General features: G+C 38.2%; 1 protein-coding gene across 2 annotated transcripts; it reads left to right on the top strand.

Moving 5' to 3' along the window:
- The first annotated feature begins 2,256 nt into the window (after positions 1 to 2,256).
- Positions 2,257 to 9,205, top strand: CNBP (CCHC-type zinc finger nucleic acid binding protein). Of its 2 annotated transcripts, none has more exons than XM_058171315.1 (5): positions 2,257 to 2,429; positions 7,051 to 7,170; positions 7,300 to 7,392; positions 7,515 to 7,713; positions 8,076 to 9,205. In XM_058171315.1, the coding sequence occupies exons 2-5, from the start codon at positions 7,068 to 7,070 to the stop codon at positions 8,191 to 8,193; spliced, it is 513 nt and encodes a 170-aa protein (XP_058027298.1). In that variant the 5' UTR covers positions 2,257 to 2,429; positions 7,051 to 7,067; the 3' UTR covers positions 8,194 to 9,205. The 2 variants fall into 2 exon arrangements, with proteins under 2 accessions (XP_058027298.1, XP_058027297.1); XM_058171314.1 differs by having other exon boundaries at positions 2,258 to 2,429; positions 7,512 to 7,713.
- The last annotated feature ends 1,989 nt before the right edge of the window (positions 9,206 to 11,194 follow it).

Here is an 11,194-nt window from a genome sequence, read left to right as displayed (position 1 = left end):
TCTTAGTCATCCAGGAAAATGTACCTTTGGGATAGTTCGCCTTTAGGGGCAGCTGCAGAGCAATTGGGTACAGCAACACAATTTTATAGGGGAGCTTATTCTGAGTATGGAAGCGTCTGTATGCTTATTCTAGGGTGACACTTGAGGGGCATGTGTGTGTAGCTATGTCATCTATAATGTTTATTCTTGTAAATGTGCAGTTCTGCACAGACCTTATCCTTTTGTTGGAAGAAATATCCATCTGGGTTCAGTTCCAAGTGGGGACAAAGACACTGGAAACATGGAGGCTGCTTGGAAAGATGGTTTAATGGTGGTCAGGATCACATGGCTTGAGTTCCTGAACAGAAAAGGGCTGAGATCCTGTGTGCTCCCTGGCTTTATGCTTTTTCTGAGCTTTGACCTTTCTGGGGCACAGGAAGAGTATCCTGATTGGTTGTCAGACTCCCAGGGGGTGGGAGTCTTAGCTAGCCTTGCTGGCTGTCTCTCAAGCTTGCTTGAGCCATGCCATGTGGTGAGTTTCAGTTGTATTGTGTTGCAAATCATGGGGGGATTGAGTGAGCTTGGTTGAAGCCTTAATTGCCCATTGACAAAGGTGGGGAGAATGAGTGAGCTTAGCTGAGGCTTTTAATGGCCCATTGACAAAGGTGGGGGGGGGAGTCAGGAAGTTGCAGGGAGCTCCTTTGTCTTTAAAATATGTTTCTCCATTTCTCATCCAGGAAGGTATAATATTCTGCTTTTTAAAATATTTCCTAGAATATTTCATTCTTCTAGGAGGGGGGTGGGTGCTAAATTCCTACACTTTGATATGTGGATTAGGTCTCTGTAACTTAAATGGGGGTTTGAGGAAGTTTAAAAGATTTCCTGTTTGCTATTTTTACTTGATTAACTTAGTTTCAGCTTCACTGTCAATTATTTAGTGGAGCTGCTGATTCTCAGTCCATTGTGGATTCTGTTAATGTTTTGATAGAAATAGTATAAAGAAAATATTTTTTTATATAAAACTTCTCATAATACTGATCACAAATGGCCAGAATCACCAAGGGTATCTTGGTGGCCTTTTTGCTCATTTTTGATCAGAGGTCATTTTCCTCTGTATTAATCCACTTCTACTTTTGAATGATATACAAATGTTAAAATAATGAACAAAAATCAAAAAATGAAACAATTACATTAACAAAAATACTTTGTAAAATCTGTTAAGTTTTATAGTTTTACTTTTAAGAAAAGTACTGTGCACTTTTTAATGATTCTGTTCCTAATCCAGTTTGTGGTTTCTCATACTACTTAAATGAGGCCATTGCTATTTATAGTATATAAAAATATGTAAGGCATTACAGCAGTCTTCAGTTGAGCTGGTAGACATGGACTAAAATTATGTTTTGATTTAAAATTTGAGAACATTTTATAACACAAAATTGACTGTGCTCAAGTTGACTTTTATACTCTTCTACCGCTGTCTCCAATGTTCCTCAGATGATTCATTTCCTCATATTGCACAACCTTCCTAAGTAACTACAGTTGTATTTGAGAAAGATGCAACTTTGAATATGAATTTTTTTTTGCAAGGATGTTTTTTAACTTTAGCTACAGTACGAATAAAAGCTTTTCAGAGACTGAAGGGCAGTGGGAAACCCAGTCACAGCTTTTTTCCGCAGCTTCACATCTCAGGATTTTATTTTTTTGTTTCCTAACACCAAAAGGTCCTCCATGACAAACAAGGCAGCCTCTCCAGATTAGTTCAGACCTCAGTTTCACAGGGTTCGGCAGCTTTAAATTTCGTGTTTAAGATTGGAAATAGAGTAAAAATGATAAGGCAAAAGAAGGCGTTTTAGACATGGGGGATGTTGTGAAAAGAATCAAGAAGCACAACTGACGCCGCGTCGCCAAACCCTACTCCAAACGCGTCACTAACGCGGCCAAATGTCGTTTTTGCCAACTCAGGTGCGCCAACAGGGCGGCAGCAACCGCCTCACAAGCGACGCGCGGACGCTCGCTAAGTATCGCGATAAACCACGCGCGGGAAAGCTACTTGGAGTCCCTCTCCCCCTCCCTTTTTACCGTCTTCGTTATTCCAGTAACAGCCCCACCCCTCGATTTGGGACGAAGAGTATTGGAGGATATTCCGGTAGGCGGACACCTCCCCCTTTTCTACGGTGCCGATTGGCCAGTACTACTTCTGTCGTCGATGGACTACGCGAAGCGATTCGCGAGTTGCCATTGGCCCCGCGCTCGGGATAGAGCCGTGCGCAGATCAGCAGGGCGGGTGTGTGGGGTCGTGTGCAAACCGCGTGTGGCGCAGCCAGCAGGGAATCAACGGTAGAGGGTGGCTGGTCGTGTCTCGCGCGTGGATTAAGAAGGGGGAGAAGTCCTTTTTAGTCCAGTCGGCCATTCCGGATCGAGCCGTCGACGGGAACGAAAGTCCGCGAAAGGTAACCGAAGTGACGGAGTGGTTTTGCGAGTGAGTTCGTCGGTTAGTGGGGCCTCTGTGGGCGGAGTGAGTTGAGGGAAGGAGGGCGCTGGCTCGTTCCGGCCTACTGCGCGGGAAAAAAAAAGCCCAGCCTTAACCCGCGTTTCTTTCCAAGTAAACGGGCGATATCGACGGCACGTCGTGGATTGTGGGTAGGTAATCGCTCCTTGTGGCCGCGGCGGGACATCCTGGAGTTGCGGGAAAAGGGAACAGGCAAGGCTCGCCGGTCTACTGGGACTCCCCCCCCCCCAGGCCTGGGCCTGTATGCGAGTCAAGGACGACGGGATGTGAAGTTTTATGCGGGCCGCGTGCGCTTTTGGAGGAAAGGCCTCCTCCTCCGGCGGTATAATGGTGCGTGTGACTTGAAAAGAAAGCGAGGTGGGAAAACGTGGGAGGCCGAGGCCAACAACCAAAGCTTGATTTTCAGACTCGCTTGTCTCCGGAAAGCTGGCGCTCTCTGGTGGCGCCGCGGCCTCCACGTGACCTGCGGCCTCCACGTGTTCGCCTGCCTAATTCTTAAGCGGCGTTTTCCCAGGGCATTATGGTTCGGGATTGGCGTGTATAGTAGCTCACCTCGCCCTTTTTCTGACGCTGATTAATACTGGTTATGTTACTGAGGGGGAGAGAGAAATACAGTATTCCTGATCCTAAACATCTTTGTCTCGATGCCAGCCCGATTTGGTGGAAAGTTGGTATATCTCTGCTGCCCTTTTTAAGGTCTAGACAGCAGGCAGATTTTGGGAGATTTTAGCATGATTTGGGTGGCTGGTTCTCTATTCTAAAACAAGTGTAGAATCGGTCAGAGATAAGAATTTTGTCGTAGCATTCTATATTATCTGGTTTGGTTACGCCTTTCAAAGAAATAGAATGGAGAAAAATTTAGGTGAATCAAGATGAACGCAATCTGAAGAGATCGGTTTCAAAAAATATTACCAGATAAAGTCTGAAATAGAAGTGACAGTGGAATACTAATTAATTTAGGAACCTAGATAGCCACAACTGGGCAGTTGAAGTAAAAATATCAGTTGTCCAATTTAATACTGGATAAAGACTTAGCTTGGCCTAAAAACAGCTGGTGTTTATCTATTAAGCAATGACTGCAGATCCTTTGATAACAAGATGATGACATACTTGTATATGCTGGCTATAATAGGTTTATGCTAGAAAATGTCACAAACATTTGAGAATTTAATAAACTTGCAAATGTGGGATTTCTTAATAAACCAGATAATAGACGTAACAAATTACATCCTCCAATACCATTACAATAATTCTTAAGATGTTTAAAATGGATCAGGTAGAAAACACTGCCTATACCACTGCTAGCATATGCTACTGCTTCACTTTGGGAAAGAGGCAGAAGTTCCTATTGATGGATAATAAGGATAATTGTTGCTTCTTTAATTATAATTTAATTATAGTGACCAGCTGTGATGTATGCTTAACGTGCAGTTAACTTGGGTTATTTGAATAAATCAATACAAAAAGTTGCCGCACAGGCGTAGCCAGTTAAACTGTACAAAAATTGAATTATTTTTTAGTGGTAATTATAATGCTTCATTGGTTTCCCTAGTAAACTTGTGACAAGCTGTTTTTCTTGCTGCAAAACAGGCAAAATCCTTTATAAGGGAGACTGATAGGGCCATAACTATACCAGCTTAGTAGCAAGTGTTGATGTAAAAGTGGTATAAAACAATTGGTGTGCCTTTACACTGATAGCAAATATACCTTCTGTGTATATTTTGAAAGAATGACTGTTGAGTGTTAAAACCTGGGAAACAGTTGAAGAACCTGCCTGATTTGCCAGATCTGTGCAGTTTCACCTGGGCTGGTATTTTTAATAGCTGTTGCTAACAGGTGAAATTAGAGTCTGTGTGAAAAGCATTGGAAACAATTTTGAACAAGCTATTAAAAATACCAGGTAATGCTACCTTTTATAAGGAAGATACTTCACTGATGCATCAAGAGAAAGATTAGGACATTGTTTAGGTATATATATCTGTAGATCCTCTGAATTGTGGGGATATGGATTTCAGCTGCAGAGAGGAAAGATTGCTGGTTGCTACTGTGGAAAATGAGTAAATATTCTTGATTGACAGCATATAGTAGCAGTAAAAAAATCCCAAAAGTTAATATAAGTACTATTTCTGATTTCTCTCAAATCAGTTCATTGGTAAGGCAATAAAGTATGGTTTGGAGACAGAGAGAGAGGTATTAGAGGAATTATGTCTGTAGGAATGGGGAGAAAAAAACAAAAGGGTTTATTAATATATTGTCAACAGTTTACAATATTGAAATTTTATTTGTTTTCTGAACAGAGACTTTTTTTTTAGCATCTAAATTATCTTAATTTCATATTTAGGATTCAAACCGAAACAGTGAAAACTTTTATGTAATAGTTATTGATGTATATAAGTATGTATTTTTTTAGCTGGGTCTTGTTTCAGATCCAGTGAACATCTATACTGGAAAGTAATTATAATTATAACAATGAGCCTGAAGGGAGAAATTAGAGTAAATGAAAGTAAGGAAATAATAGGAACAAAAAAAAATGAGAATGAAACAGCAAATAAAAAGAACAAGGTGAGATGAACATTGGTAGTAGTAGGGACCAAAGAAGAGATCCTGATTGTGCGTTATTCTAGGTAGCTGTCAAATGGATTACAGACTTTTTCAACCCATTGTTATAGTGACTGTAAAAAGGGCTTTATCTTACCTTCATTCTAAATTATCGCTCTCTAAAAGTGGGAATTGGTTAAGCATTCTTAAAATAACTTCAGCAATAGTAAATCAAGGCCTTTGAACACTATGAAAGTGTGAAAATAGTTGTACCTGTTCATATTTGGAGCCCTGCTGTTTGGTATTTTGGGTGATTGACTGTAGAAGATACATAGCTAGTTTCATCAACCATTTGTGTGGCTTAGAGGAGACAAACCAGTTAAACAAGAATATAATTCTTTTAAATCTGAATAAATAAGGTTTGTGATGGTAGAAATAGACAAAACACCCATTTTTATTCATTCGTTAACATTTGTTGCTATGGCTATTATTTAGTAATTTAGAAACTATGAAAGTGGGAACTTGAATATTTTTGGATCAGTTATACTTGCAAACCGTCTTGCTCTTTAGATTACATTTTAAAAATTCAATTTTAGTAGTCATCTTTCAAGATTAAAAGGATGCCTAGATGGCAATACCAGATTTTCTAATTTTTCCCAGTCGGGCGCAAGTCACTGCAAAGCTTAAACAGCAGTGCGTCATATTCAAGGGAAGAATTTAGACTCCAGCATTCTTTATATTTATTTTTAAGTGGGCCTCCACCTGTTTTATCCATCCATGTCTTTGCTGTCTGATTTACTTTAAATCACAGTAGTACAGCACCGTGTTAAACTGACACCTCTGTCCATTTCAGAAATAAGAACCAATGTTAGTCAATGCAATTTGAGACAGGACTTTTAAAAACAATGAAATAAGCATGATTGTAAGAATTTAAGCTTTTTATTTAACTTGGTGGAGATATGTCTTCTGACACAATTTTTTGAAAATGGAAATGGTCCTTTCCTAGAAAATCTTAGTAACAAAATGAAGTGAGTTACATGCTTCCAAATATTGTTTTTTCAGTAGTTATTTTGTATGCTTCTTTTTTTTATTCCTGGGAACAAGTACATGTTCACAGAGGTGATTATTTGATCTGAACATCAACAGTAATGTATGTGTCTCGGTGGACTGTATTAAGCAAAAATACAAATTTTGTTTCAGTATAAGCGGAAGGTTGGAAGTGTACATTTAGATAGATGATGGATGGATGGATGGATAATCTTATCTATGTGCTTTGAAACTGGTGATAAAGTGGGGGGAATAAACTTGGAGACTTAACTCAAAAGGATCTGTTGGTTTATAACATGGAGCAAAAAGCACATAACTAGGGGAGTGGGGTATATGTGGTGTGGATTGGAGGGTTACCACATATTTCTCAGGTTATTCTTTTTTTATGATATGATATGCTGCCTGACTCAGTCAACATTAAAGATTAAAAAATGGCAAGCATGATGATATGACAGACCAGATGGAATAAAGCAAGAGTTCTCATTTACTACTACCAAAGGCCTGGATAAAGAACTAGGCCCCTCTAAAAATAACAGATTGGGGATCACCCAGATCTTGTGGAAATACATGCTTTGGAATTGCATATGCCAGTATATCTTATATGTGCTTGTATGTGTATTTTATAAAATTCATTTTCCATTTGGAAGTTATACTGTTGGTTAAAAGCCCATTAATACTATATATGGAAGCGTAGAATATTTAACAGTGTAATTTGAGATAACAAATGGTAAATAGGAAAATTCTAGGTAAAAAAATAATTGAAACGTTACAGCTCAGTTTTAAACTAGTTTTAAATGATAATTGAATAACAATTGCAATTGTTGCAATCCCTTATTTTATTATTTGACATTTTACATATTGATAAACTGACATTTTACATATTGTCATAAATGTGTAGTGTTAATTCTCATAATCTATGTAGCAAAAATAAGCATTTTTTCACAAACTGTTCTTATCAATATTTTTTTCCTGCTTAGAAAACCTAATTGGAGCAATGAGCAGTAACGAGTGCTTCAAGTGTGGGCGTACTGGCCACTGGGCTCGAGAATGCCCCACCGGAATTGGTCGTGGCCGTGGAATGCGAAGCCGTGGCAGAGGTATCTTCCTAACAGTAATTTTTTCATGAGTTTGAATCCATAAATCTACCTTAACTGTTCTCTTCTTTTTTGCTGTATGCAAGATTGAGTAGCAATTGATTGAACTACTAATACTGTCTTTCTCAACAGGCTTCCAATTTATGTCATCATCACTTCCAGACATCTGTTACCGCTGTGGTGAGTCTGGCCATCTTGCCAAGGACTGTGATCTTCAGGAGGATGGTAAGTATTAATAAACAATGGGGCATAAATGCATTGTAACAGTTAAACTTCGTTAAGTACATGTCCCACAACGCTATCAAGGTTTTATAGTCTTGTTTATATTCTTTTTCTTATTGTGGAAGCCTGCTATAACTGCGGTAGAGGTGGCCACATTGCAAAGGACTGCAAGGAACCGAAGAGAGAGCGAGAGCAGTGCTGCTACAACTGTGGCAAGCCTGGCCACTTGGCTCGTGACTGTGATCATGCAGATGAGCAAAAGTGTTATTCTTGTGGGGAATTTGGACACATCCAGAAGGACTGCACCAAAGTCAAATGCTATAGGTAAAAATTGATTTTAATACTAAGGTGGGCATTAATCCTATACTAATATTTCAGATCAAAAGTACTGATTAACACACTAATTTGCAAGAGCTTTTTCAGTTGCTTGTTCCTGAGCAACTGCATCCTATGAATTTAATTTGGATACTTTATTGTATCCTCTACCCAGAATTTTATGAATATTAAAATTGCTATGTTGTGCTTTAATGTTCAGTATGTGCTAATACTGCAGATGTATGGGATATATTTTTTCTTTTAACTAGCAATACGTTTAAATCCACAGCGACCATGTCATCACAAATGCTGCAGAAGGTTTCTGTACATGTATTTTTCATGCTATTAATGTTGGTTTTGTCTCATTTCAGGTGTGGTGAAACTGGCCATGTAGCCATCAACTGCAGCAAGACTAGTGAAGTCAACTGCTATCGTTGTGGGGAGTCAGGACACCTTGCACGGGAATGCACAATTGAGGCTACAGCTTAACTGTTTTCCTTTGTCGCCCCTCCTTTTTCTGATTGATGGTTGTATTATTTTTCTCTGAATCCTCTTCACTGGCCAAAAGTTGGCAGATAGAGGCTACTCCCAGGCCAGTGAGCTTTACTTGCCGTGTTAAAGGAGGAAAGGGGTGGAAAAATCGACTTTCTGCATTTAACTACAAAAAATGTTTATGTTTAGTTTGGTAGAGGTGTTATGTATAATGCTTTGTTAAAGAACCCCCTTTCCGTGCCACTGGTGAATAGGGATGGATGAGTGGAAAGAGTTAAGTCAAACCAGCAAAGCCTCCCTGGTTCCATGGAAGTGATCGCATGCAGGAGGAAATACGCTGGAAGTGTCTGAACTTCCACAGTAATTAATTCTATTACAATAATGGCCTTGGATTGTCTGACCTCAGTAACAGTTATAACACCAAGTATTTATATCAGGCCTTACCAAAAGCATATAGCGAAGTGGGATAAACAAACAATGCACATGCCTGTTAATGGCCACAAGAGTGAGGGAGAAATTGAAGTAACCGTAATACAATAAATGAATGTCTAATGCGAGGTAACAAGGGAATGGGAAACATTAAATATTTCAAACTAAATCAAACCCAGAACATCAGTGCTTGAGTATACACAATTTGGAGCTATTCAGGACTTGAAAAGAACTGCATTTTCACAGAAATCAAGATGTTATTTTTGTATACTATATCACTTAGACAATTGTTGAGTTTCATTTGCTTGTAATCAGTTTTTAAAGTCAGATGGTAAAAGCAATTGAAGTCCTAGAATATAGAAATGTAATTTTAAACTATCAATAAAGCTGGAGGAGGAAGGGGAGTTTGACTGAAGTTTTTTTTTTGGTTTGGAGTTTATTTTTCAGGTACATGATAATATTACATAGATAAATGTAGAAAATGCTGAACAATTGACTATTGTACTACTAATTATAAACAAATTTAATTCCTGTATCATTTAAACTGTAGAATTTGTTAAATATATCACTTCAGAAGCAGTATTTGCATTTATTTTTCTTAGGTGACAAGTGTGATATAATTAGGGGTGCTTATTTACTCCGTCAGTAAGTAAAGTAAGCTACAGTTCAGAATGTTTAGAAAAAAAAGTGCATTGGGAGCATTAAAGCTTGCAGTTTTACCACTGGTGGAATGGTGGAAGGAATACTGAGATCACAGAAAGTATAACTGTTGAGGAGGACATAGAAAGTATCTTTATATTCTTCCCTGCTTTTCAGTTAACTCACTTAAATCAAACTGAAGCTATCAGTCACAAAAAAATAAAACTGCATAACACTAAAAGTATAGGTGCAGAATGTAAATAATTTGTATAATTTATTATTTTACATAGGTGACTTAAATCGATCTTTTAGAACTGACTAGCAGTACTGTGACTTAATATCAGAACGTAATCTGTGACATTAATAGACAAAAATTCTGATATTTGACAAACATTGAACACCTTGAGCTAACACTGTTCGTTAGGAAAAGAGTGCAGAGCCTTAGGATAAATAGTTCTAAAGGTTGAAGTTCAGTCAGATGATTTATATGTTCTCTCCTATAAAAACATTGGTTGCCATTCATCTTTTCCTCAGGATGCAGATTTGAAAGGGCATGGCCTGATCAAGAGATCTCAACCTCAGAAAAATGGTTGTTGAGGATGATAAAAAATGGAGGCAGCTATAAAGTCAATGCCAAAGAATTTGGCTTCCATCAATTTAGTCAAACATTAAAAAAGTGCAACACTATCACATTCTTAAAAATATGTCCAACAAAGTTGTCTCAGTAAGATACTATGGAAATTCACAACTTCAATAATAGCAAATGATTTGCATGTTATTCATATTGCCTCATGTCAGTGGTAATGAGACCAAAAAAATGGCCAAAAAAAAAATCACTCGGAAAAAATGAAAACCAGTGTTGTCTAAAAAGCATATTGTCAAATATGTTTGTCAAAGAAAGACAACCTGGGTGATGGGGCAGACTGTTGGAAACATTCTCTGGGGACAAATAAAAATAACTGTCATAAAGGACGAATTGTATGTTTAGAAAAAACGAAACGCGTCCCCAAAAAAAATCCCAACTGAGGCAACGCAATGGGAGTAATGAATTTAGATTTCTTTTCAATCGCAGTACCAAGGCTGCTTGAATCATAACGAGTGTTGGATTCTACATTGCATCAGCATATTTCCCAGGAAAATGTTAGAGAAGTCAATGGTCTGAAGTTTAAATGACTTGGTGATTGCCACAGAAAGAACTGAAAACAACTACATCTTACAAATGAATGGCTGAAGCATTTTTGGAATGATCAAGTTGTCCTGACCTTTATCCAGTGCAAAGCAGCCCAGTACTGTAAAGAATGAGAAAAGCTCCAACGTGTAGGATTGGTCAACAGATACAGAGAACATTGAGCTAAAGGAATTGCTGATAAGAGACATGCCACCAGTTACTAAACCTAAAATTTTACATACTTTTTCTAGCAAACACATAATACCCTTATCTTGATTAATAGTGCTTAAATTCAGATTGCATACCGTATAGCACAGTGCTGCATACTTACTTGGAAGGATTTCCAACATCTCGCCACTATATAGTGTCACCCAGAGTACGACATGCAGCACACCTAAAGGTTGAGGGCAACACCAAAATTAGATTAGTGACAAGGGCCAGGAAATGAAACTTGGAAAATAGTGCACCTCCTATGAGAGTGGGATCCAATTTCATATCCTGCCAGTTAAAAAGCTTACAGCCAGTTATCACTGGACTATGTCTAAAAGTACTTTCTACCTATTAACCCAATAACCACAGCATTACCATTTTAGTGATCGTGATTAGAAGCTGGATTTTTAATCAGAATGACTAGTAAAGAATTCTTGAATGAGTTTTCAAACAAGTTTTACAAACTTGCACGTTTGTAAAACTTCAAGAGATCGATATTAAAAGCAGTAACTGCATTTTTATGCTGCTTTTTACACGAAATCATCTCTGATT

Source organism: Ahaetulla prasina, chromosome 2 (genome assembly GCF_028640845.1).
Source record: "Ahaetulla prasina isolate Xishuangbanna chromosome 2, ASM2864084v1, whole genome shotgun sequence".
In the NCBI taxonomy this organism is placed as follows: domain Eukaryota; kingdom Metazoa; phylum Chordata; class Lepidosauria; order Squamata; family Colubridae; genus Ahaetulla; species Ahaetulla prasina.
The sequence above is the reverse complement of the archived record's forward strand: the minus strand, read 5'-3'. Positions and strand labels throughout refer to the sequence as shown.